The sequence below is a fragment of the Athene noctua genome, chromosome 12 (genome assembly GCF_965140245.1).
Source record: "Athene noctua chromosome 12, bAthNoc1.hap1.1, whole genome shotgun sequence".
In the NCBI taxonomy this organism is placed as follows: domain Eukaryota; kingdom Metazoa; phylum Chordata; class Aves; order Strigiformes; family Strigidae; genus Athene; species Athene noctua.
In genome coordinates, this window is record NC_134048.1 from 15,801,603 (window position 1) to 15,828,442 (window position 26,840).

The 26,840-nt window shown below is 42.5% G+C and overlaps 1 protein-coding gene across 2 annotated transcripts in view; it reads right to left on the reverse strand.

The window, feature by feature from the left end:
* Window positions 1-1,201: 1,201 nt before the first annotated feature.
* The window catches only part of ITK (IL2 inducible T cell kinase), a 33,682-nt gene continuing 8,043 nt past the window's right edge, over window positions 1,202-26,840 (reverse strand). The window contains exons 2-17 of one of the 2 annotated variants that reach the window (XM_074915755.1): window positions 20,391-20,495; window positions 17,421-17,502; window positions 15,882-16,010; window positions 15,186-15,226; window positions 14,231-14,382; window positions 13,700-13,765; window positions 13,474-13,528; window positions 11,344-11,423; window positions 10,556-10,692; window positions 9,740-9,814; window positions 8,871-9,042; window positions 7,960-8,176; window positions 7,171-7,235; window positions 6,962-7,080; window positions 4,169-4,326; window positions 1,202-3,624 (exon numbers count right to left, since the gene is read on the reverse strand). In XM_074915755.1, the coding sequence (XP_074771856.1) occupies window positions 3,553-3,624; window positions 4,169-4,326; window positions 6,962-7,080; window positions 7,171-7,235; window positions 7,960-8,176; window positions 8,871-9,042; window positions 9,740-9,814; window positions 10,556-10,692; window positions 11,344-11,423; window positions 13,474-13,528; window positions 13,700-13,765; window positions 14,231-14,382; window positions 15,186-15,226; window positions 15,882-16,010; window positions 17,421-17,502; window positions 20,391-20,495 (1,725 nt within the window). In that variant the 3' untranslated portion in view covers window positions 1,202-3,552. The remainder of the gene's footprint in view (window positions 3,625-4,168; window positions 4,327-6,961; window positions 7,081-7,170; window positions 7,236-7,959; window positions 8,177-8,870; window positions 9,043-9,739; window positions 9,815-10,555; window positions 10,693-11,343; window positions 11,424-13,473; window positions 13,529-13,699; window positions 13,766-14,230; window positions 14,383-15,185; window positions 15,227-15,881; window positions 16,011-17,420; window positions 17,503-20,390; window positions 20,496-26,840) is intronic. The other variant, XM_074915756.1, reaches the window with a different exon arrangement.

A 26,840-nucleotide genomic window follows, 5' to 3' on the forward strand; every position in this document is an offset into this window, starting at 1 on the left:
TCTGTCTTTTTTCAGTCCGGATTTTAAGGTAATTATTCACCAGAACAAGTACCAACAAACCCTACTTCCCTGGGGTGACCAGCACGTGCCCAGGAAAGAGTTTTTCATGGCTAATGCCGCTGCACTCACTCCAGTCAGTGCTCTCCACTGAGAAGCATCAGCTGCTCTTTCTAGACGAGGTTACTGCTTGACTGCCTTTTCCTAGCTGGGATGCCAGCCTGGCTGTGCCAGCACCCGGCCATCTCAGCAGCAGGTCAGGGACACGCTGGGACAGTGCTCCGGGCCTCGGCTCCGGCCAAGTGTGCGACATAGACAGAGCCGTGCACCCACCACCTGGGGTAACCAGGTGGCAAAGGCAGGGACAAGCACATCCTCTCACCTCTCTGAAGTACAACCAAGCGGAGAGGGTCAAACTGGCAAAGGGGGAACGGTCTAAACATTCAGCACGTTACAAATACTTTCCAAGGAGGCAGGGAAGGGGTATTCAGAGAAGGGTTATTCATTCTGCAGCAGAAGACAGCTGATATTCTCACCTCTACATTGTGGGGAACATACCTAGTTAAGCCAAATGAAGGGCACAGGCCTTAAAACTGCTGTGAGAAGACCATACCATAATACACTGTGTGTTACAGTGTATTAATATCAATTAATATCATGCGGTTACCGCAGTATGACACTGTCCTGTTCAGATTTGTGAAGTCCCCGGTAAATAATTATGGGGAAACACCCTTTGGGAGCACTCAAATATTACTACCCCTATTTTATGAAGATTCAGAGAATTTAAAGACACCACAATGGATGTTTAGACAAAAATCTATGTGTCCATACAGTAAATTACACAATTTGCAGACATTCTGAATACTTCCTACCCCCGTAAACCCAGCACATAATCTAACCCCAGAAGTTCTGCGGAGCAGAGATATTTCAGAAAGCCAAGAAGCAGCCTGTTTGCTTCTTGGTGGGGATGATCTGGAGGACGAGCAAGCTGTCTAAGTGCATGAGGATGTATTTTGCATTTTTGCTAATATATAACATAACAGTTGGAACTCATCAGTTTTATTGTTTGTAAAAATACATATCATACACATACACTGCCAGAGAAAACTGAACAATATTACTTTGTGCAACACTAGCTAATAAATATTACACTTACCCAAATATAAATATAATCTCAGAAACATTACCTAGCAGAGCAATATTGATGCTACTTAATAGCAACCTCCTCAAGCTCAACAGACCCCTGGTTCCTCCAAGGATGGAGGGGGCAGCAAGCTAGAAGCGTAACTTTGTGAGCTGCAGATAACCCTGCCACAGAGTGTCTGTGCTCAGGGAAGAATTGTTTCAGAGTATCCCATGGCTGTACAGATTGTCTAAGTGCAGTGAAGAGTGGGAGAAAATAGGGTTATGGCCAGCTGTCCTCAAATTTAGCTGTAGGTGTGCAGTTTAACATGGTTAGGGCTACGGGAAACTTCACTGGCTAAATGCCAAATTTAGCATCACCAGAATGTGACAACAGGCTAACTCAGACTAAAGGATGAGAGGGACAAAGAGGAATTTAGCTTAAATTCACTGTAGGCAAAAATTCAAAATCTATTTATAGATGCTCATATTCCGCATCGTGGTTCAGACTACTGAGGGACTTTGGCAGCAATCCCTATTCAAAGGTAGCACTGTGATCCTTCATTTAGGATTGACAACCTCCAGTTTGAATATTAGGATTCTCCTTGCCTGGGAGAGCTGTTATGCATAATATTTGTAGGAGTAAACCAAATAAAATATTGTGAAATCAAAACAAAGTGGGAAGATGTATAAAGCAGGAACTAATGCCTTGCCATATTCGTATACCTGAACAAATATTCTGGCTCCTAAAAGCTGCCCTAGAACCATGGATCTGAAGAATACCAAAAATTAAGCCTCCCTCTATGAAGAAATAGTTTGATGCAGGATATGTAGATCATGGGATGACATTATTTCCTTGTTCCATTTCTGTTGGCAAACATATTTGAACCTGACTTCTGTAACGACAGGAGAGATTGCTGCTGGAAGTTTGCACTTCACAGTTTTTGTAAACTGCTGTCACGTAAGGTTTACTCACATTCTCACCTGCCCAAACAGAGAAGCATCAAAAATACATACTGCACATATGCACATATCATCTCTGAGCCCTCTTGACTTCTCTAGTTATTGTTAATGCTTAGCAGAAAGTCCTGATCTTATTTACAAATTCTGCAGGACACCAACACCCACACTTTTGATTTTGAGGTCAGTTACGTCAAAACAATGTCTCTGTCTTTGCTGAAAATACAGATTTTAATTGAAATACCAGGAGATGGATATGGTTTATACCTTCATCTGCTGTCACCACATAGTGTGGACCTCCTCATGGGGTAAGTACCCAGGCAGTCCATTCATATAGGACTTGTTTTTGTTCGGTCCCTTTGTTCACAGAAGAGATGGAATAGTCTTGTGATGATTCAGTTACTCTTTGAAGTATGAGAAAACTCTTCTCATTATCACTGCTGCATTGAGCACACGCTCTGCATGTTTTCTCCTCGTGGTTACCATTCTGAGCCCTCAGGCTCCTTCCTTCCAAACACACCAGTTCTAGAGTAGGTTCCTGTACCTTTCACAGATAATCAGATCCTGGGATCCTGCCTTGTCCTGGACTGGAAAAACATAGCACTCTGCACTGCTCAGTCCTCCATACTCTGTTCAAAGAAATTGGATGCAGATCATGTATTTATCTTATCATGTAGAAAGACTGAAGAAAAAAAACAATACAGACTTTCAGCTTTGACTTCCACCCTCCAAGAATGTCTCCATTTGCATCAGAGTCCCATTTTCCCACTCACTATACAGTGCAAAAGAGAATTTCAAGACTCTTCAACACGTTGCCTTGTCTCTTCCTTCCTTACAAACTCGCATGCATACGGAGACACCTCTTCAGTTTATCAGGTACCAGAATCCTGTTCCTGTTATACCACAGTTTCAGAGAAAATCATTCAGAGGGAGAACAAATCCACCTTGAAATATCAGCATCAGAAATGCAGTCACTAAATCCAGCCTGTTCCTGTGTGTCCCAGGCTTATTCCTGTTCAGAGCTTTCAGGTCCAGCCCACTCTGAATTAGAGAGCCATGGAGATGTCTAAACATTCCTCCTCAGTAAAAGACAGCGGTTTTTACCCCAGGGAAGACCTTCATTTGGGAGTTCACAGAACTGGAATAGCAATGTCAGATCTCTTAGTTTTGAGGCTGTATCTTCAGGAGAAATACACTTGCTGGATTGTGTGGTTCAGGACTCTGCTCAGTTGCTGCCTCTGCTTGTACGATGCAAATCACATTCTTGGCCAAACCAAAGCCTGTGACTTGTCTAGGCTCTGGAAGACCTGGGGGTATCTTGTCTGGAAGTACCAGCCTCTGCCCTCTCCTTCTCCCCAGGCATATGGCAAGTGTCTATGGTGAGAGGATTCCTGTTAATGCTTTGTGTGGGGAAAATCCAACCATCTGCCCTCTCAGGACTCTCTTAGCTTCACTTAGTGGCCGGTGCCATGATTACAGATCAAACTCAGAGATTTCACTCAGCTGATACAGCAGAACAGAAAAGGATGGCCTGTCATCTTTCTTCTGAGCAGGGGAAAGAAGAGAGAGAGAGAACATTAATGTAAGCTTGAGAGGAATGGCATGGTTAGGAAGTAAAACCTTGTGAAGAAACTGAGTATTAGCAAAAATACAATCTATTGTTATAGAGAAAATGCCAACGGAAGAATGAACTTCGTTCTGTACAATGTTTCCTTTCTACTAGCAGTGAATTTTGCCTAGTGTACACTAAGTACATTTTAACAGGTTGACTGTCATTTTTACTATTACTATTAAAACTCAGCCCCACAGATCCACAGCTTTCTTAGGAAGCAAACTGTTGAATTAACTTCAGTTAGGTACACTACATAGGCTTCTCAGTGAAGTCAACACACTATAGAAATGGCAGCTTAAATAAAAGGCAAAGAGCCTAGAGTTTGCTTGCTAGCACAGATGAAAGCTACAGAGTGTTTCACCTCCAGGATTTTATCTTTGTTAGCTTGTGAAGTGTATTCCTCTCTCTCTTCCTAAAAGCCAAGGGGAAGAGAGCTCTTGTCTTTGGGAACTAGTGCTCTCCCATTACGATACTAACCATCCTCCAGCAGTGGCTCATGACCTCATAAATTGCCTTGGAGGCCAGCTTGGGTTTGTAAAGCCGAAATCCTGCATTGATTTCTTCCACCACTTCTCCATTGGTGCGATTCTCGTAAGGGATTTTACCTTCACTGAAGACCTCCCACATCAGCACTCCTAAAGCAAACAAATGAGAAAAATAAAAAAGAAGCAAATAAAATCCTCAGCAGGCCCACAGCCACCTTCCACCTGCTCTCAACATTGGTCTCTGTTACTTGGAAAAGCATTTTCACTCAGATTCTCAGTACATATCTGAAAAATCAGGCCACATCTGTACAGTTTGAGGATGCCAGCTAGGATCTGTGCTGGGCACTGCACTGTGTGGAAGTACCGCTTTGGTCACTGCAAGCTTGAATTCTCTGCATCCTACTTCATGATAGTCTAGCATGACAGGGATGTCTTTCCCCATGAGTCAGATGAAGTCTAAGTGTGTTACATGTCAGAAAGCAGAGCTGTGTTGTATGTCTTCTCCCAAACTGTGAAGAAGAGGGAGTGCTTGTGCATGTACTCCATCCAGTTGTGTAATCTGGGGAAGAGAACTCACTTTTTGTCACTGGTTCAGTTTCTCTGTTTTTGCTTCCAGTTAATTGCATACAACAGACATGTCACTGGTGTTCCTGCCTGCAGTGTGTCCTACACCAGAATCTGCTTGTATTTTGGTGAGACTCAGAAGCAAGAAAGCAATATGAACAGCTCCATTCTTGTTAGTCAGCTTAGCCTCAGGACTGGGATCTCCTTGCCTGCAAAATGTCCCAGGTGGTGTGATTCACTGGGATGAATTCACATGCAATGACAGTGGAGTTTCAGAAGATTGTGGCACATTTTCCCTTTTCTTAAACAGTCAAATGTTTTCCTATGATTACTGTTTAGAGGAGTACAGAAACTTGTGCTTCTCTAGTGTGGTGGAAGAGAGACAGGCAAAGACAAAAAGACTGTGGAATACATTGAGGTTGGCCAGCAGATCAGAGAGGCTTTGCAAATGAAGTAAATAGAAGGCATCTGTGTTTATTTTCTTAGGTTTCATTTCTTTGATCATCCAATATGACTGACTTGGTAACCTGTGTTCACATTGTATTAGAAAATGGAGACAGACAGATAGATAGATTGATCTGAAATGAAATTGTGAAACTCCACAATCAACTTAGCTAAATAATGCTTGCTTTCCAGCTTTGAATTCTTCAAATAGGAAAATGCATAGAGATTGCAGCTTCTCACCAATGATACTGGCTTTACTGAAGAATAAGCAAAGCACTTGTACTCCCTCAGCGTACAGATTCCCGCGCTGGGAATTTCTCACACTCATTTTGTTCTCCTGGGCACAGCAGGATTTCAGGCCTGGCAGAAGAGATGAATGGGCTACAGAGTAGTGGAGCAGAAAGCTTCCCCACAGTCATGAGACCATGACATGACAGAGGAATCCTCTTATGCAAACCCCACTGGATGGGAGATAGCAAGTCTGACAGATGTACAACACTGCTGCGTTTACATTTCACAAAGAAGGACTGACCAATGCAAACAAAGCTCACCGGTATTTTATTCAGCCCCGAAACTGGACTGAGCCAACTTCACCAGGCTTGGCTTGACTGTAAATCAAACTGAGGCCCCTGTTTGGAAGCATCTGGATCTCAGTGCACAGGCCAATTTCGGGGTTGTGAAGCAGAACATTCTTACCAAAGTAGCATCTCTCCCCATGTCAGAGAGAGCTCCACTGGTAAATATTGTCCCTTGTTACTATGTGGTGAGTGCTGACAGCCTCCTCCATGTGCCAGGGGACACAGAAATAGGAATGGTGCCCTCCAAAGCGTCTCCAGGTTGGGTTTGTGAAAGCAGTTTTGTGGGTCTGAGCACCCCGCTCCCACTGTGCTGCTCATAACCCACCACAGGAATGCACAACTCCAACCACAGCAGAAGACAGTAAAGGGAGAAGGAAACACAGAATTCAGAAGCGCAGACTAGCAGAGGTTATAATCCTGCATTATTTACTGCTGGGCACAGAGCTGAGTGGCACCCCATTGACTGTGTGCTGTGCACAGCACACTGCACCGATTCATTCTGCAGCACTGCGATTTGCATGCTAGCTGGAGATGAGCCAGATACATTAGTGTGCCAGATCGACAGGCCAGGGGATAGCCTTTGTTATCTCTAGCGCCGATGACTTTGGGGAAAAAATATACAACGGTTTTCTTATCTATGAGGGTCCAGAAGGGAGTCCAAAGAACAGATGCAAATCGTAAAACAATGCACTGGGGAGCAGGAAATGAGGTGAGCAAATGTGAGCAGTGAAATAATATTTTCAGATTGGCATAAAGCAAATGGCGTCAACAGAGCAAACTTGGAAAGGCAGAGGGTTTGAGTGAAGCATCTGTGCCCAGGACTGATGTGCAGAGATGTAGTACCTAAATGTCTTTCCTTTCCTTATATAATCTTGTCAGTGACTCTCCAACCTTTTCTTGGACAATCCTACTATACCAGCATGAAATAGTGTTCATTATTTGGTATTATATAGCCTTGTACAGGTACAATATGTTAAATGGGCAGCATTTGCAGTGTTCCAAAGTATGTAGGTAGTTTAATATTCTTCCCTTCTTTCACTTAAATGATTTAGGTTTGCTTTGCTAAGCCATTAATCAGGCAAAACACCCTTGGAGCCCAAAGGGTGTAGTGTTTAGGAGAGTTTACTTTAGGAGTGAGCCCCTAGGTTTTGTGAGCTGGTGTTTGTTGACTTTTTTCCATTTTGACAAGAGGTTCTTACCAAACGACCAAACGTCAGATTTGGTGCTATAGTTGCTGTAGGAGAAAACCTCTGGAGCAGACCACTTGACTGGAAACTTGGTACCTGTGGAGCTGGTATACTGGTCGTCAAGGACAATCCTGCACAAGGAAAAGAAGGGAGTGTGCTGAGTAGCCCCCCCCCAACCATGACAGCCCCACAGGGAGGGTGCATAGCCTCAGTGACATTACCTTGACATCCCGAAGTCAGACACTTTGACCACGTGGGATTCCCCCACCAGGCAGTTCCTAGCGGCCTGCAAGAAAAGAAGATGGAGAGGCAGAAGGTCAGAGCTGAAAGACTATCACAGCCACTCAGTTGCAGAGCAGATAGTGCTTTAAAAAAAAAAGGAGAATCAAAGAAACACCACACCATATAAAGAGGGCAAAAACTTGAGGTCCTCATGTTTTCTTGTACATTGTACAGCCAGCACGTTCCTGTTGCCAAGAAAGCTGTTCAACCATTAGTCTGACGTGCAGGCCCTTGTTGCCCAGAAAGGGCGGAGAAAGACCCTAAAATATCCACAGCTACTCACAGTCCTTGCTCCCCTAACAAAACAGCACTGACTGATGCAGCTTGATGGAACATCACATAATTGAAAGTATTTTATCAGCAATGCATGTTTATACATATGTTAGAACAGGTATTTTTTGGCATTTTCACTGATTTTAGACATGAAGTCAGTATTCGGGAACTGTGGGAGCTGGGCTCTTGGGGAGTGAAATAGTCCACTCAGAAAAAGAGACAAATGTTATGTCCTCTTCTCTCCCAAACACAGTCAAGGGAAATAGATTTATCAGCACTCCAGGGGATGGTTTTTTTTCCCTAAAGTATTGATGCTTCTTCTGCAGTGAGGGGAGATACTGGATCCCCCGTCAACAAATTGGCAGGAGGAGTATGAAAGCTGAAATTACAAAGGGAGAACGCACAGGGAAATGCCCAGCTGCAGCAGAGAAAAAGTCTATGTGGGACCAACATACCAGGTCTCTGTGGATGACAGAGTTTTGTTCCAGATAAGCCATTCCTTCACACACATCTTGGCACATCCCCAACAGAGTTTCCTTTGAAAAACTGCCCCGCTGGCTCCGGAGATAGTCGGACAAGCAGCCGTTCTCCATGAACTCAAACACCAGGCATATGGGAGTGTTCTCAAAGCACACACCGTAAAGCTGGACTAGCTTGGGGTGAGACAGCTTCCTGTGGGATGGGGAGGGAAGGTGGAAAAGAGGCTGAAGCAGGCTCAGTGCCTTCTGTCCTTACAGCAGGTGTGTTACACATGATTGCCTATGTCACCCTGCTTCACCTCTCTCTGCAAAGGCAAACTATGAAAGCAGAAAGAAGAAAATGTGTAGACCAAGTCTAATGTCAAGTAGCACTAAGTATAATCTCATTTTATTGGTAGTGGTCACCAAAAGACTCTTCTGCATGGAAAACCATCCAATCAAACTAAAATAAAATCCACTTCTGTCTATTTTGAAGGGAGGGAAATGTAAAAAATACAAAGTCAATAAAACCAAGGAGAAATATTTTCAGTTGTGCAAAGCAAAAAAAAATCTTGTAGGCCAGGTTTTTCAGTAAAATTTCCCTCAAATTTTAAGAGATTTCTCCATCTAATTATTTTTGACAAGAACCACTTTGCTCTCAAAAATACACCAGCAATTAACCCTGCCTTCCAGATCAGCAGAGATCTGGAAGACCATTCTGGGTATTAAGAGAAACATAGCAATTCACATACACTTTGAAGCTCACTGGTCTCTCTACATACTATTTAGATACATAGAAGATAACCCAAGTTTAGATTCCCCATTCATATTCCTGAACATTATCACAACACTGGTTCAGTATTATGAATCCTACAGGGTCTGATTTTCTTGGTGAATCTACTACTTACATCAAGACTTTAGCTTCCTCAATGAAATCCTCTTCAGACATTGCTCCTTCACGAATGGTCTTTATGGCTACTTTTGTCTTCTCCAGCAAGTAGCCAAGGTAGACCACACCAAACTGACCACTGCCAATTTCCTGTACACGGGTGAGTTCAGAGGGGTTAATGACCAATTTTCCTGTTGATTGTAAGGGAGAAAGAGTAATGATCTATCAGTAAAATGTGAAACAAAAAGTTTTTGTGGCTTAAACATTGAAACATGACTCAAAATGAGACTTTCTGGCTCTCCCTTAAAGTGTCTATGTGACCTTTGGTAGCTCGTTTGACTAGTCCATGCTGCAGGTCATGTTCAAGAGTAGGAACAACATCCCCTTTCTTTCCCCATTTGTCTTGTCTATCCAGTTCTTCAGGGAGGATTGTTTTTACCATACATATGTGTACTACCGAGCACAACATGGTTTTGAGCTTTTTTGATGTCTCCAAAAGTTACAGTAAAGATGATGCCAGCAAAATTCTGTAGACAACAACACACAGATGGAGGCATCTTTCAGGAGGGACTCGGATTTCATCAAGTTATGCTATGTTCCTCCTCCCATCACCCTTGTTCAGCATTCATTTCAGTATTTAATGTTGACTTCACTGAGACCCTGGGATTCTCATCACCTCCCTGAAGGCACTGCATGATCAGTTCATTCAGTTATCAATGGTAATACAAAGATAATAATCTAGAGAATAGTGCAGTGTAAAGATCTGAAGAAAGCTGTTTATTCTGGTGATAGCCATATGAATATTCATCAATATCCATGAGGATATTCAGGATCACCCAGCTAACCAGTGAGGAGTGTGATTCCCATACAGTCATGAGAGTACCGTACCATAGCTCAGCCCTGCAGTGATTGGGGCCGTTTTTCTCCAAGAAGAGACTGCATACCGCAAGCGAGTGACAAGACCTGAATAACAGAGGAAAACGTGGGTTCTAGTTATTGTCACAGTCATGGAATGTGTGGCTGTCCCTACCTCAGAAGGCGGTTTGGATACTGGAAGCAGATTTATTGTACTGAGTTCTTAGCTCCACTTGAGGGCAGCTGAACCTCTATTCAGATTGTGATTTCCTGCCTGCTTGAAGGAAGCCAGTTCTGAGCAGTTTCAACTTATTTCTTGTTTTCAGTCAGTTAGCAAATGTGAGCTGTCAGTCTCTATTAACTTGGATGAAATTCTAAATTATACCTTTTATTTGTAGGGTATTTTTGAAGCCCAGGGTTTCCCTTGGTATTCCTGGACTGTAGGGATGGGAGTCTTTGGTGACTTCCATGTCTGGCTATGGATCCTGGCCATGTCCCTAACTCTGTGTCAAATCAAGGCCCAGGGATATATCACCTCCTGGGCAAGAAGGCCCTGCAGCATCATTCAAATAGGAATGAAAGAGCTCTCTATAAGTATGTCATCACGACATCTGTGTTGGTTATAGTGAGCCTTAGGAGGACAGCCAGAATGAAGATGTAATTCTGGAAGCTGGCCTGAGATAGTAATTTCCTGCCATCCAAGTGCCAGGATAAGTGGAAGAAAAGGTGATGCCATTTAACATTTCATTGTAAGGACAGAGGGCTTAGGAGCCTTCCTTCATTCAAAACAGTCACCTGACATCATGGTAAACCAGTAGCTTCCCCTGGTCAGCATCGGCCTTCACTCACCTGCTGCATTGTGCTGGTGATAGTTGATAAGTTCAGGGATGCAGTCAAACACATGCTTTTCTGCCAAGTAATATCGCTTGGGAAAGTCAGTTGTCTCATTGATGTGATAATGCTTTATAACAGGATTGTTATCCGTGCTGAAAAAGAGGATGTTTTCTTTGAGGAAAACTAGGTTGCAGAAAAAAATACAGGAATTTGGGCTATAAATGGAAGAGGAACAAACAAGCAAAGGGTAGAGCCTTCCCTGCGCAGAAAGAATGGGAGAGGAGCAAGGAGTGAGCTGCAATTGGTAACAAAAGCTATATACTTGTATGTTCTCCCTCTCACTCATAGATGGTCTCATCTCTAGAAAGGCTGAGGTTTCCTGATATGAGCAGGTTGAGTAGTAAGTTTCTCTGCCTCTTCTTTCTGAAACAAAACTTTCTGACCCATCATTGAAATCCTTTCACTAGTCTTGTATTACTCACTTCTGATGAGTCCAGCGTGTAGTCCATGTTGATCCTAGTGACACTTTAGTTGGGGGGACAATTTCATCAAAATTACAACCCCAGTGATGTCTAAGGGACTATTTATAGGCATATAATTAGACGCAGGGAGAACTGGAGCCATTAATACACTTTGCAAATGCCAGCTAACTCTTCTGCCTTTTTTGGAAGTGTTTTCCTCCATGATTTTCATGAGCCTTCTGCTCTCTCTTTATAATTCCAAAACAACTACAGAGATTACACTCTCATAGAAGCCATTTCATTGATGTAATTGATGCAAAAAGCTGCTGAGCTCAGCTGTACCTTAATGCTTTGGTGAAAACAGAGACTGTGTACATGCCAGGCTGCCTTGAATCTCTCACCATGAAGGCACCTTCCCTACCCTGTAACAGGAGCAAAGAAGAAAAAACCAGTTAGTGACATAATGGAAAAAGAGAAGTGAGCTGGGGTCAAAGCTCTGCTCATTTAAGCCCTGTCTGTGCTCAGTCACAAGGATGTGCTAAACACATACAAAAAAAAAAGAGCCATCAGCCAACTGACGGAGCTTGGTCTGTTCCATGCACAGCTCTGATGGCTGCCCCCGGCCTGCAGGTACACCCAGCTGGTCTCTCTTGGGTGCTATGTATTTTTAGCTCAGTTTCCTGAGGAAATGAGACTTATGTGCTCATACTGAGTATGTGTGGGTGTGGGTACATGAGTGTGTGTGTCGCTGTCCCTCCAAGCCTCTCCTCTAGAAATTCTGAACCCATTGATTGCTTTCAATCCTGACAGAATACTAGTGATATCAGTTTCCAACAAGTTCAATGAAATGGGCAGCCTGTTGGAAACACAAACCTATTTGAATGCCCTCCATTGAGAGCAGCTACAGAACAAGACTACAATTTATTCAACAACAGAGACTCCGTATGGGACTGTATGAAAAATTATTTACCAACGTACCACAGATGGGAAAATCTTGACCCCAGTCATCCAGTAGCTAAACATAAATGTGTAGGAAAGCAGGCTTCCTCCACTCTGGCACTCACAGAACAATTTCATAATTACAATTTTTCACTGTAATTGTTTTCTATTCATCTGCATGATAAAATGTATCATAGGCCATGATCCTGCAGGGCCAGGAGCTGGTGGATCAGATGGCACAAGAGAAGATTTAACATCACGGTTTGGATATAATGTGCTGACCTATATATTGGTAATAAAAACCTCATTTTTCTATCTGTTTGTAGATACAGATACTTTTCATCTGGCATCCCAAGTGCCTGATTATTTCATTCCCTCCTTTGCTTTACATGGTAGATTTCCTCCATTTTATATGTCCACTATCCACCCACAACATTTGGTGCAAACCCTAATCCACCAAGTGCACCCTGCCTTAATCTCCTCCCCACCTCCCCAGCAGACTGATTCAGCTCCAGGCGAACCCAGAGGCTGAGACTACTACTGCCTTCCTTGCGTAGGAACTCCTGACTTTCAGCGTGCAGCTCTGCCCAGGTAGGAACTGGGCAGAGGTCCTACCTGCCTACCTGGCCTGACTTACTTTAAGCACTGTTCTTGCCCTTCCATTTCACTTGACAGCAAGCCTGACCAAAGATTGCTCGCGAGCTTGGCCACACTTGTGAGGGAGCTGTGGGGGCTGCAAGGTTTTGAACCAGAAGGCTCTGCAGACACATGGTGGTAGTTAACACAGAAGAGTTGCGTCGGTAGGACCAAAAGGAAAAATAAGATCACTAAACCATGCGTGGACACATCCCGTAGGAGTTTATAGCAACTAAAAGAATTTTTTAAACAAAAATGCTTTTATTTCCATAAAATACTACCATTCTAAGAAACAACACTTTACTTGGGTCTCCTGTTAATGTAAGAGCTGATTTAAAAAGTAAGGTTGTGTTTGAGTGGAAAATTTGAACAAGAAATGTATTCTTTTTATTTTCACTACAGTCTTCACTGGAAAAGTCTGTCTCAACTGAAAAATTAAAGGTGCACGCTCACATTCATACATACACAGAGACAAAACTAAAAAAAAACCCAAACCACCCAAACCCATTCTCTTGGCTTTCACCCAAGATATTTCAGCACAAGATTAGTTAGATTTTCAAAGAAGTACTGGCATCCGCAGGCCTCCTGCAGAGACAGAAAAGATGATCTAAAATCACAGTTTTCAGTCGACACAGTGTTCTCCATCAGCCCCAGTTACTGTGTGTTTGCCTGAGGAAGGATGGCACAGCTCTGGTCACACTCAGCTGCTGTGGAGGTAACGGGGGGTTGCTAGTGGCCCTTTATCTTGCATCACACACTAAGAGCCGCCAAGGACAGCAACACAGCAGGAACCCATGGTTCAGCTCTCTCCTCACAAAGCAGCCCTCTCAGGCTTCTCCTCCTTTGTCATTAATTAATTATTATTGCCCATCCACCCCGCACGTAACATTGTTTTACCTCATCCTTGAGGAGTGTTTCTGCTTTGCTTCTGCTGATGTTCTTATTGTACCATCTGAAAACATCAAAAGATGCCAAGTCAGCATTTCTGCTCAAAAGCCTCTGAATTGAGTGTCCCCAGCGCTAGAGATGACACATTATGTGGGGTAGGGACATCTGAGGCTTGTAGCTTCTAAAACAAATCCAGGGCACTTAGTGACACAAGAAAAACATAGGCACAACTTACTCATATATTTGCAGATTCTCAGGTGATTTTTCCGCCAGGTAGCTACTTGGCACGTAGCCTTCATGCCTGTTAAAATGCAACACAGCGTGAGTGCACTAGACAGGCAGGATTTTCTCTGCATCTGTGGGAGTCAGCCCTGAAAGATTTGCCTACTCTTTGCATGATAGAAATACTGGTTGTTATGTATTTAGTATTAGTAGGGTTACTGGAGAAGGAAGCAACTTACTGAACCTCTAAACTTGGGGAGTTTCAGAATTTTTTTTCCCTGTGTGCATGACCATGAATATCAGCCTGAGCTAAGGACTTTTTTTTTTTTTTTAAAAATTAACTTTCAGATCCTTTTTCTTCACCTGCCTGAATACAAGCAACGTCAAAGGGAAGAATGTTACCATAAATGATCTTCCATCACTCTTTTCCTGTATATCAGAGGATGCTTCACAAAAGTTATACTAGAAGCCAGACTCTATATTAATGGAAGGGCAAACTGGAGTTACAAAGGATTTGTAAACTGGCTGTTGAAAAGAGACTTACCCATTCTTATCTTGAATCAGCCACCAATGTTCCTCAGAGCTGTCAATCACATAATATTCCTCATTATATTGTAATGTCAGCTCCTGCGGATTCTGGGCTTCATAGTCATATATGGCCATGACTACGGCGTCCTTTGGGTCTAGCAACAATTTCTGCACAAATTAGGCAAAAGGCTCATCATATTCATATTCACAAAAAACAATGCCATGCTCTCTAAAATGATGTTTCTCTGGCAGCACTGTCCCCCGGGTTCAAAAGCCTCAAACCTAGGAAAGCACCCCAGGGCGTCTAGTGGGGGTATGGTGGCAACATGAGAATTTTCAGCACTTTCAAACAGTGAATTTCATATACAAATTTTAGTTACATAGAAAACAGTTATCTATTCCTTCTTAGGCCAGAATGACCTCTGTCTGTTCTATCATTCACAGATGTTTCCCAAACTCCTCTTAAAAGCCTCCAGTGATAAAATCTCCATGGCCTCCCTAGAGGGATTGTCCCAAAGTCCTGCTGCCTCTGGTAAGGCGTCCAGCTCTCACAACCACCCTGATTCTCTCTTCTTATTAAATTAGCCAGTGACATTTTGTTTCGTCCACAAGTGGGTTTGGAAAATAATTTCTTTGTTCCTCTTCACAGCAGCTTTTCTCATATCCTCCTACTTCCCCAGTTTCCCTTTCTATAGATTGAAAAAAAATACAGTTGAAGCTTCACTCACCATTGGAAAGCTATTTGTAAAACCAAGCTGTCTTTACAGGACTGAACCTAACTCTAGTGGGATGCTGCTGATTTATAGCGTATGAAAAAACATGGAAAAGGTAATAGAAAAGCCCAGGGAATGTTATCACAGGTGATATTCTAGGTCACTTCACTGTGGTGAACCTTTATGAGGATATATTCACCACTGCTAGTTAAATACACAGGACACTAAGGACAGCTTAGCGTGCCTCACTGCACTCACCCAGTTATCTTCAGGAGTGGGAGGAAGAGGCTTCTTTGAGGCTGAAATGAAATCAAGAAAGCTAATTTGAAGCAGATCTATACAGAACCGGGGGAGAAACTATCAAGGTAATGAATTAATGAAGGTGATATAAAAGCAGTGAACAGCAAGCCTTGGTCTTTTAGAGTAAGACATGCCAACAGCCTGCACCTACACGGTGACTCTCAGCCACACAGCACAGGTCTGAAACCGGTGTACTTAAGGAATCACCCAGATACAAAGTAAAAATGTCTTGGGTGAAGAATGATCGAATATGCTTTTTCAGGAGACAAAGTAAAGATTACGCTTGACCATTGAAACCACAGAGGAGATACAGTTAGGCCAAAATAGGACATACAGGGTTGAATGCATCTATCTCAAGAAAGTTCTTATTATGGCTCATTGACTGACCACAGCTGATCAGGTTCTTAGTTCTCCATCTCATTCCAAAGACAGCACCAAGCATCACACAGAGGAAAATATTAATTCAAAACAAAGAATGCTGTGTACAGTAACAGACAAGCCAGAATAAGGAATATCCCAAGAAGCCAGCAACAAGTCTCTTGATAGAAATGCAACATGATTTTTTTTGATGTTCTGTATGAGACGGATTTGATTCTTTACTTTTGTTAGCAATAAATATTTTCAAGGTCAGGATGGTCTTAACAAATCTCATACCATTTTTGGTGGGGTCATACTCCACACAGCCAGGTGCCATCTTCTCTGTCTGAGCACAGCATCTCCACTTGCCATCTATCCAAAAATCTGGATGACACTTTGAAACCAGGCTGTTGTTGTTTCTGATTTCTGGAAAATGTTAGGGGAAGAAAAAGGAGGAAGAAAATGATTTTATTTGCATTCACATCAGCTCTGAAAGATATCTAGAACTGAATGGAAATAATCTGCACTTTAGAGAAGCTTCTTATTCTTGTCAAACCAAACTTTGGTGAAGATTATCAGCCTTTTCCATTAATGTTTTCCTTTCTCCTGAAAGCAGCGAATGCCACCACTGATGTGGAGGAATAGCCTTCATGCTGGTGAAGGAGCCCATACCTCTCTACTGAGGGAGAACAGAATCCTACCAAAGGGACTCTCTCTTTAAATGGATAAACACCAAAACCACAGAAGGAAGGTCTCATAAAGAGAAAGAAAATCTGGCAGGTCATATACTGATGGTTCCCGTGAAAGACTATAGCTTTACAGTATGTATACACGTAGGACATGGACACTTGCTGCTTTGGCTTGGTGTTCAGAAGAAACTGTACAAGCTGGCCTTCACCAGCACTAAACATTTCTTGCACATGTAAATACCAGCCTTGAATGTCTGAGTGAGTGATTCAAGGTCCTTCTTTTTGAAGCTAGGCTATCTGTAATAATAATTTTCCTAAAAAGAACAAAACATTTCTGCTGGCCTGTTTCAAGAGACTATTCAAAATGTTGAAGGGAGGGGACAGCCTCAAAATGTTGAATGACAAGAGGTAATAAAGTAGAAACTCGGATCAGGTGCACTCCAGAAGGGGAATAAGTGGTTGCAAGAGTAAGGGCATGAATTTAGTAGTATCTCCATCAGGCACAATGTTTTCAGAGTGAACAATACAGCAGTTTGTGTTATAAATCAGGAAAAAGCTATGATGAAAGCCTGGTGCAATTCTCATGTAACTAAGTAACACCTTTCTTATGTCAAGTATTATGTTCTGTTTCTGCCTGCAGTGTTTAGTTATGGTTTCTTCACTTCAGAATCATTGCAGCGAACCACAGCACAATTCAGGAGGTGAACAGGAAATGAAAGCTACCCACAAAAATGTTTCTGAATAATCATGATTCTTTAAGAAGGTTATAATCTAAACAAAAAGTCTATTAATAAGAGCTGGAAAAAAAATCTACACAGAAAAGATGAATTTCTTTAAAAAATTAGCCATAGAAAAATCCTCATCTCTTCCTGAATAAGAAACCTAAAATTACAGTAACGTATTAACAGTTTATCCTAGAAAGAGGCAAATAAAGCATTCCATGTCCAAATTTTCCACTGCTGCTGAAAACACACTCACCATATTTACAGGCAATTTGATTTTATAACCTCATTCCCCATTACCACTTTGCATGCTTAGATATAAGACAGTGACTCCTCTTGCACATTTTCTGTGCATTACAGCTTGTGAGAAAACTGGTCTGGGATAAGTAACTTCAACAATTAGGTGGGCACAGGGGCTTTATTACCTTCCTTCAGCGTAAAGACCCATCTCTGCCGGCTCTCACGATTGGGTGCAAACACGTAGAGTATGTAGCTGTCGTGGACGATCTGGAGAGGGGATTAAAGAAGGGAGGCAGCCATTAGAAGCAATCCCAGATATGCTGGACATGATGGAGTCACTGAGGGAAGCAGGCAGCAGCCCTCATACCCAGTTACACGCAAAATGATGACGTGGAGAAATGGAGTACCAGGGCCCGTTCAGAAGCATCTCTTAACCTAATTGAGTTTTCATTATTTAAAATGGAGTAGACATCCTGATCAAGAAAGAGTTCTAGACAAGCAATGTTGCAGATCAATTTTATTCTGTTAAGAAATGCCCGTGAAATCAATGGAGACACAGCAATTTCAATCTGCAGAGGATTCAGCCTGTTACTCGCTGACTGCAGTTTATCCTTCTAAAGCATCTCTGGGGAAATGGCATCTGTTTCTTAGCAGTTTCTTGTAAGATACCTTCACTTAAGATCTAAGACAGAAATTTAGCTTTTCTTGTGTCTGTAAATATCAAGCAACTGCCTGGAGATTATTTGGAGTATATCATTCTTCAAAGTATTTAATAGCTTTCAGTAGGATTATAGAGGGGAAATAAGAAGCTGGAGCAGATGAACAATGAGCAATCAAGATGCTGTTTTCATCAACTTGGTCTTAATGATGAACAAACGAAGGAAGAGAAATACAGAACATTTGAGAAGTTTCAGACCAGGGAGTAAAATCATCACAAGAACCAAAATGACTCAGAAACTGAACTGGATGACTACATTTGGGCCTAAAAGTTCATGTAACATATAATCTATATTTCTGTTCCAATATTTATCTCAACAATATAATTCCAAATGGGACTTGGTCTCTTTGATGCTTTGAAAAACTTTGACCACTGTCTTTAAACAGAGGCTTCTACAAGAGAGCAGCTGTTTTTTAAAGTTTCTTCAGGGGTGTAGATGAGGCAATCTTGATTATTGTTTAAAGAACAGGAAACATTTACTATCTCTTGGCTGAAACCCTTGTAGACACACACAGACAGCCCTGTGACTCAGTTGCTTTACAGGCTATGGAGAAATAAATTATAACGTCTTTTACAAAAATTAGAAATAGGAAAGGAATAATTCCCACTTATTTAAAGTGACTGTTGATATTATTGTTTTGTCTGTATGATGCTTTGACCATCTAAAGCGGATTTTGACATATGCAGTAAGCAGATCTCCAAAAGACATAGACATGAGCATGCACAACTGCACAAAGTCACTTATTTCATGCCTCTTGCAAGGGGCTTATTTACCGGATCAGCCACACAAAACCAGAAAGCCACTGGTGGTTCCATAGAAGATTTACAGCTGCACGCAGCTGAGATATTTATTTAAAAAACCAGACAATAGCATTTCACAAAATACCACAAAACTGGCTGTGGGACAAAATTCAGATGTGCTACAAGCGGGAGCCGTTACCACGACCTCAGCAGAGCACTGTACATCATGACTGCTCCACTACCTTCACTTTATTTTGCTGTTCCTACAAGCATTGGAGATACGGAGATACAGATTTGAAAATTCAGACAGAAAACAGACAGTTTTAAGCATTTGTTCCTTCTCTAGTCCATGTTCACTCAAGTCAAGAGCAGCTGAGGTTCCCTCATCAAACTTTCCCCCAGCCAGGCAGCTCCTACCCAGCCCCAGTTAAGAGATTTTCTGTTGGGCTGCTCATCAAAAGCCGTTTGCAGCATAACGACAGCATCTTCTGCTGCTCCCAAATGCCCATCAACAGGACCATAACACTTCCATCACCTGGTTTCTTGAGTTTCTTCATTATGCACCAACATGGCAACATTCTGTAATATTCCAGGACAATTTTTATGATCCCAAGCTGGAGGGAGAGTTTCCTGACCCAACCTAGTTTGGGAAATTATTTCCTCTCCCTTCTCGTATCTCTGCAAGGTAACATTTTCCAGGGCTCAGACTAGAACATGGTGGATATGCACTTTTACTGTTCAAATGAAGATTTAGAGAAAACTCTACAAGCTACTTCATGATTTTTCAGAATGACAGTACCAAGTCAAGCCTCCAAACTGATGCTGATTTTGAGATAATAAGAAAGGAAAAAAAAATCTTGCTTTATGGTTGTTTTTTTTTTTCTTTCTATAGTTATCTATCTTTTTTAACATTTGGTGTGTACATGGATCATAATCATTAGCTCCTATCTGCAAATCTGAGTTCAGGTAATTCCCTCTTTTAGAGCCATCTGTGAACAGAGATGGCCCTGTATTCACTGAAATCCATACACCATCATTATTAAGAAAAATACTGTCACCAATATGATAAAATCCTGATAAATGGCAGCACAGGGAATAACATAATAAACTGGGAATTTGTTGCAATAACTGAGCAAATATGTTTACATGGCAATGTAAACGTATCCCATATGTATTAATAATTAACACTAGACAATGTGTTCCTCATCCTAGAGTTAGCACTGTTCACCTCCTGGTTGTTAAGTCATCTCATCACTAAAACCCCTCTCTGTTTCTGTCTGGAGCCATATCCCTAATGCATCACATTCACCACTCTCTGATGCAAAGGCCACTGAACATATTTAGTTTCAGCACCACACAGGTAAATAGGCCAAAACCCTAGGTGGATTTCCCATGTGAAAGATGGGCTTTCTCTGAACAAGAGTTGGTGGAATAGCTGAATATTGTGTTAAACATGGGATTAGAAGATCTAATGATCCCTTCCAATTTAAAACCAAAAAGTGTAAGAGTTTACGGATCTTGTAATAACACTCGGTCTCTGATTTCCCAGTTCATTTCAAACCTCGATCTGCTTTTCTTCCTTTGCTGTTATTCACCCTGGTGTTGGGTTCATTAATGACTGTGCTGTGAGGGAGAATTTTATTGAAATACAAAATGAAATGCTATCTCTATCAGTACGGTCAACACAGCGACTCACCTGGAAAGGATATTTATACTGACAGGGAATGATGATGTCACTTTTCACAATTTCCACACATCTGATCCTGGAAAGTTCCACAGAACCCTTCAAAGTCCTTTTCTTCTAAAAGACAGAGAAAAGCACTTGGTTAATGCTAATGATTGTGGATTAAGTGGATAATTAGACGAGACTGTCAAGTCCACAGGAGATTTCATGTTAACAGAGCAGAAGCAAATTAACAGATTATGTAAGACATTTAAAAGTATAAAGAATCATTCTCATATATGGCACCTCTATATGGACTACACATACACCTACATATACGCATGTACGTAAATTTCAACTCAGCACATGGATTCTTAGAGAACCAGTCAAAAACTCTGGTTGAAATTCAGATTTTTTTTTTTTTTTCTTCCAGCAAAACTAAATGCTCTTTTAATCAAAAAGACCTATTTTCATGAAGCATGTGGTTTACCAACACTCCTGTTTCGTACTGAAAAGCTATAAAACGTAAATATTTTATTTAAAAAAATAGTTGCTTACTGAGAATTTCAAAATTACACAGTTAATCTAAGATATATCATTTTTACTGCATCGGTTTCCCAAGAAACAAAACATTTCTCTGTTTTTGTTCTGTCTAGGGTCTTAGCTAAGAAAAAATAACAAGAAATTTTGAAATAAATAATATCCTCAAAAACTTGCCGACAAAACAATTTTTCTGTCAGCCTCTGTTACGTTATTATTCATCACATACCAGATAGCTAGACAACAGTACGGGCAGTTAGGAAAGGGTAAGAAAAGAACAGACATCCAAGTATCCCAGCTACCTTGACATATCATATTTCCTACTGAATCCTCGCCCCGTAGCCCCTTGGCAAGTGGCACTTGGCTTCTGCAAGAGCAGGGCGAGGCGGGCACCGGCACAGGGCGGGTGGGAGCTGAGCTAAGGCCTGGTATCTGGTGCACGCTTCTGAAGGATTCACTACAAATGCGTTTGCTCTTCAGAAGCAAATTGGTTTCCTGTTTTGATTCATTTTCAGTAGGGATTAAACACTAACTGTCTCCCAGCTCAGCTTTGTGACAACGTGACGGAAATTGGTAAGATTTAAGTACCCCAAAAACACTGCAAAAGCTTCTGTTTTTCAAATACAGGCGACTGTCAACAGGAGAGAGCATGAACTTCAGCAACTGTATTGTACCTGCCACGAGTTATCACTCAGACACACGGCAAGACTTCAGAAACCTTCTTGCCCTCCCTCGGACCCCCAACTCAACCTTTGTGTCCCTCACCCTCCACCTCTCTCTTGCCCCTTGCTCCCTATGTCACCGTGATCCTGCAGCTCTGCCCCGCTGACAGTGACCATCCCTACCGCTGTGCTGACCCTCATTGCTGCTCCACTGTGACCCTTCATCATTAAATTCAGCCTAAAACAGGGAAGGAGCTGATGCCACTGGAGACGGGGTGAAGTCTGACACCGTGTACTGTGAAACAGCCTCAAACAGAGGCCCCAAAGCTCCTCAAACCTCATTCTCGCACAACTGGCTATTTTGCCTTTGCATACTTGGACTTGAGGAAAGAGAGGAAAATTATTACAGTGTGGTCTCGCATTGCTCTTGCTGGACTTTGATGGTGTATTTGGGTTTTGTATTTGTATTTGCCTGCAGTTTAACCAGTGCCTCTGGATTTACTGCCAGGACTGTCTCCTGTAGACAACACCCACCTATGTAGCTCTATGGAGTGGAATGAGATTTTTTTTTTATATATCAATAAACCCAAGGCCATAAAACACCCCTAAATGTAAATACCAATTAACTATCAAGAGTATTGCCAAGCCTTAGAAGGCCTTACTTCACCCCATTTTCACCATCTATTTTCTTTCATTCTTGTCTATTCATTTCTTTCTTCTAGAGCTGGCTTCCTCTGTCTCTTCTCTACAACCTCCTCTATCATTTGTTCTGCCCCTGGGACTTCTACCCTTTTGAGGAGACACAAAGCCATTTATTTCCTATAAAAGCCTTCAATTTTTCTAGGATTGAACCCTCCTTCATCTTATTCCTTTGAAGTCCCAGGGCTTAACCACATGCACTCCTCCTCTGAGGCTTTAGGAAGCACTGAGGCTTTAGGAAGCGATGATGTGCCAGTCACATGTTCCACTCTTATCTACAGACTGGCTTTCTTTTGTTGATACCTTTCCAGACTCTGCTGAAAGACAGGGTCCAGCCTTCTCAAGGAGCTTTGTGCAGTTGTTCTGCAGCTCTCATCACCTACTGTGCTCCTTTTAATCACATAATTCAGCAACGGAAGCTCCTCATAATCTCATGTTGCAGTGCAACATCAGGGTGCATCTCCCAGCCAGTGCACTGCCCAGCAGACCTTAACAGATGGGACTTTGTTGATAGAAAGCAATTACAGTCCTGTAGCAGCACAAACAACTGGAATTACCAGTCACAAACCAGGCATTACCCAGAAACCAGGCTGGAAACTAAACATATCCCTGCTTTTGTGATGCTTGACTGCACTTTAATCCAACAAAAGCAACTGGGCCACTTGGAAGGGAGAGAAGAGGAAAAGCCTCTTAAAATGGTCTCCAAAAAACCTCAAAGACTTGTTTCTGAAAGGGCAAGACAGAACATGCTGACAGATCTCCATTTGTTGTTTTCAGTCTGCCCAGAGTATAATTAAATAGATGTTTTAGCTGGTCAGTCAGAAAAAACTTCAGTTGTTTTACTGTGTAATGTGTGTGGAAAGATAACCAAAGCATGCTGCTGTCCCATGAGGAGTACAGTGTGCTCAGATAAGTCTGTCCTGGTTTATTTCAGGTCCATTATTCGCAATATGGCAATTCTGGGAAGGAAAGCTAACAGCTCTGAACAGAGCCAAGGGCATCACAAGCCCAATGCATTACCACCTTAATCTTTGGTATTTCACCTCCTCTTGCCACACAGCTCCAGCAGCTCTTTCACTGATTAATCATTTAGTTTGTGTCTACTGCATAAACTAGATGACCCCAATGATCTCTAATTGCCTTAGATACTAGGACAATCGACCATGGGACAATTGACATAGCCCTGCCCTGCATCACAAGAAGGCATCTCACTCTGCTTGCTCAAGGAATGAGCTGCCTGGCATCTATCATGGGCTAAGACTAACTACCAACACTACTACTCCCCCATGCCATGGCAGCTTGGCCACCCAACAAAATTAGTCACTCTTCACCAGCTCATGGTCTGGGGCAGGGGAAGGAGTGGGGATGTGGAACCCATGGCGAGAGGGCAGCAAGCACACAGGTCTGCGCCGTGAGCACGCTTCCTGACCGTGGCTCTGCACTCTCAGGCTTTGTGAATGTCTAAGATCTTGTAATATATGGGGCTGTGCAGTCTGAGAAATTTGCTACTTTCTGGCTAACACTCTACTGTTGATATTTGTGAAGCCCATTCATTAAATTTGATGCATCAAGCATTTAGGCTGAAGGTTCCTGTGTGGATGCTTAAAGGTTTTGCTGAACACCACTGTGTTTACCAAAGGGCCCTGGCAAAAAAAGCAGCCACCAGTGCTGGAAGCAGAGGGAAGGGAGGGAGGACAAATGCTAGGGAGAAGCAAGGCAGGGGTGGGCAGAGCCCTATCTCAAGGAGCACGGGAGGAGAGAGCAAGCAGCATTTTCTGGCAGGCAGAAAGGCAGCATGCCATGTTTCATAAAGCCAGCTTGGTTCAAAAGTTGTGTAAGAACTTGTACCTTGTTTCTTTTGTGCTGCAAGGAGAAAACCAAGCAATTAAGATTCATACGGCCCCAAACTCCTTGGCAGTGGTCACTGCCAAGGGCTCTCCATGCTGCAGCTGGGCTTTCCTTGCCTTGCATCTCTGTGTGTTTGTGTTCACCTCTATCTCCCTGCACCTCATCCCCACTGCCTGCCCTGTCCCTTCCTTCGCAATGCCGGCTGCTCCTCCCAGCCCAGCCAGGCACCTCACAGCAGAAAGGAGTAAGGTCCCCTCTGCAGCCCCGCTGTGCCCCGCATGGAGTCCTTCCTCCTGCCAGGAGGGCAGCCCACACGCTTGTGTTTGCCTGCTGCTCCCCAGTTGCTGTTGGACATTTTCCCTGGGTAGGATGGTAGGGGAATTTATAGCTGTGGTGGAGCAAGGTAGGAAATTCCAACCCTCCGTAAGCTCAACGGCAAAAACATTTCCATCAATAAAAACACTGAATTATCTTCTCTGTAGCATCAGGGATTTTTTTTAAGAATCTGAGCCAAACTTCATTCTCTGTTTTTGCTTATTGTCTTGACTAGAAAGAACCATTCTGAATTGATGATTAAGTAGATGAGGTGTCTTTGCATTGGCGCTTGGCATGACCTGCTTCTCCTGTGTCACTTGCTCCCTGTCCCCCTGCTCTGGGTGGGCTCACTGTGCAGCCTGGACAGAGGCAGAAGCTGGTTCTGGGGCTTCTTACTCTGTGGGCTTGAGGTGGTGAAATCAAACCAGGTTATTTCTTTTTTTAATGCTATATACAGTTCCTCAGGATCAGGCAGGGGAAAAAAAAAGCAAAAAAGCAAATGGTCTGACTTCTGCACGCCACTAGAATGAATTGTATGTAGTAAGTGTGCAAAGAGGCTTGCATGCACACAAGTATTTTTAGAGTGGCAATGAGAGACTGCTGTGCTGGCGAGAGCAGTGCCTTCAACATCTACTGCAGGCACTGGCCTTAGGAGGAAAAATGTACTTCTGCAGAGGGCTTATACTCACACGGTGAATGCTCTCTAGGCCCCTGTTCAGACTCTTACTAGTGACATGGTAACTGCACGCAGTAACAACAAAATAGCAATAATAATAATATGACTTAACCATATAATACTACTGTCACCTGTAGCTTTATCCTGCTGGTTTCTGAACTGTGGTACATGTGCACCATGGTGTGATGGGAGGTCAGAATGGGCTCAGGAGAGAGCATGAGAGCTATTTTCAGGAAGCAGAGGCAATGCATCTGCCCTGGGGCGGTGCTTGATTGCAGGTAGGGTTTCTTCATGGAAATCAATTGAAACAAATGAAAACCAATTGTCATGAAAATCAATCATATTTGGGAATATAATGCTCAGCTTCCATCTGTGTTGCTGTCCTTTGACTGCACTTCTATATAGAAAAGTGAATTTACTGAACTTAAGTGCTGTAAATTCAACCTGGGATCTACAGACTTTTTTCCCCTTCTTGTATTTTATCATGTGTCATGAAGACTATGGAGTCTAAGACGTACTGTCAGCCATGCCTATGCAACCCCAGTGCTTTTAAGACCAGAAACACCTGCACTGTTGATACACAGGCAACAACAGGACAGAAAAAAAAAAAAGCAGATATCCTTTCCACTCAGCTGGTTAGGGCTAAGAGTGAACAGAAGTAAAAACAGAGAGGGCTGTTGTGTTCCCAGAGCCCACAGCTGTGCCTGAATGCCTACAGTGGTGGATGTCTTAAGAAACAAAGGGACAATTTTATGATGTTGCTATTAAGAGCACAGTAACCAAGAAGAGCAAAGGGACACGGTCACAGCTGGGAAGCACCATGGGCTGCTCCTGGCTCAGCACATGTTCTTGGGTAGCACCTGAGAGCAATGAAATCAGGCTGACATAAAATGGGAAAACCCCAATAAATCCCACCATAAAAATGTCTGTCTTTAGAATAATTGAGTCTGATTTCAAAATGATTGAAAAAAATATTTAAAGTTGAAGAGTCTTTCTCTCATAGAGCTGTCTCTGAGCTTAAAGAGGCTAAATAAATTCTAAATTTGTATGGTCAGATCCTTCAAGATATTTCTTACAGTTTCCAGGAAAACATCTGAGGCTATTTTTGGAGTTTTACTCTAAATGACAAGTACTGACCACTCCTGGAGACAGGCCACTTGGCTCATGGACCTCTGCTGTGATCTATGATGTGCTTAAACTAAGCTCTAGGAATAATATAGGAACATATATCTATTGCTTGCTCTGATTTCTCTCCACATAACTCTGTAAGAAAATATAGCCATACCATGTTAAAGCTCTACTTGAGCTATTAAAATGTCATTTTATGGATGATATCAGTACATGTCTTCAAGGCAAGAGGCACCATTACAGGTCTAACCACTGGTAATAAATTAATGGGTCAATGAACAGATCTCTCCAACGGACCTGTCTGTCTCTTTGCAGGCAGATTAATATCAACATGATGCAGAGAGCTCAACTGGATTGGTGAACTTCATCTTTTTAATTTAGTGACATGTTGCTGCCTTTCAGGTATGATTTTCTTCAGGCCTTGCTGAGCTTCTGAAGTAATTTGGAAAGGAATTTCTTGATTTGCTAAGCTGTCTAAATTCTGCTTATGCCTGTGGTGTTGCAGTCTCCGCTTTATTTGCTACTTAGACTACGGGTCTCTCATTGTCATAGGTAGCAATGAAGAACAACGCAGAAAGTAGTAACTAGGAGCTTATGAGATATTGCTGCAACAAG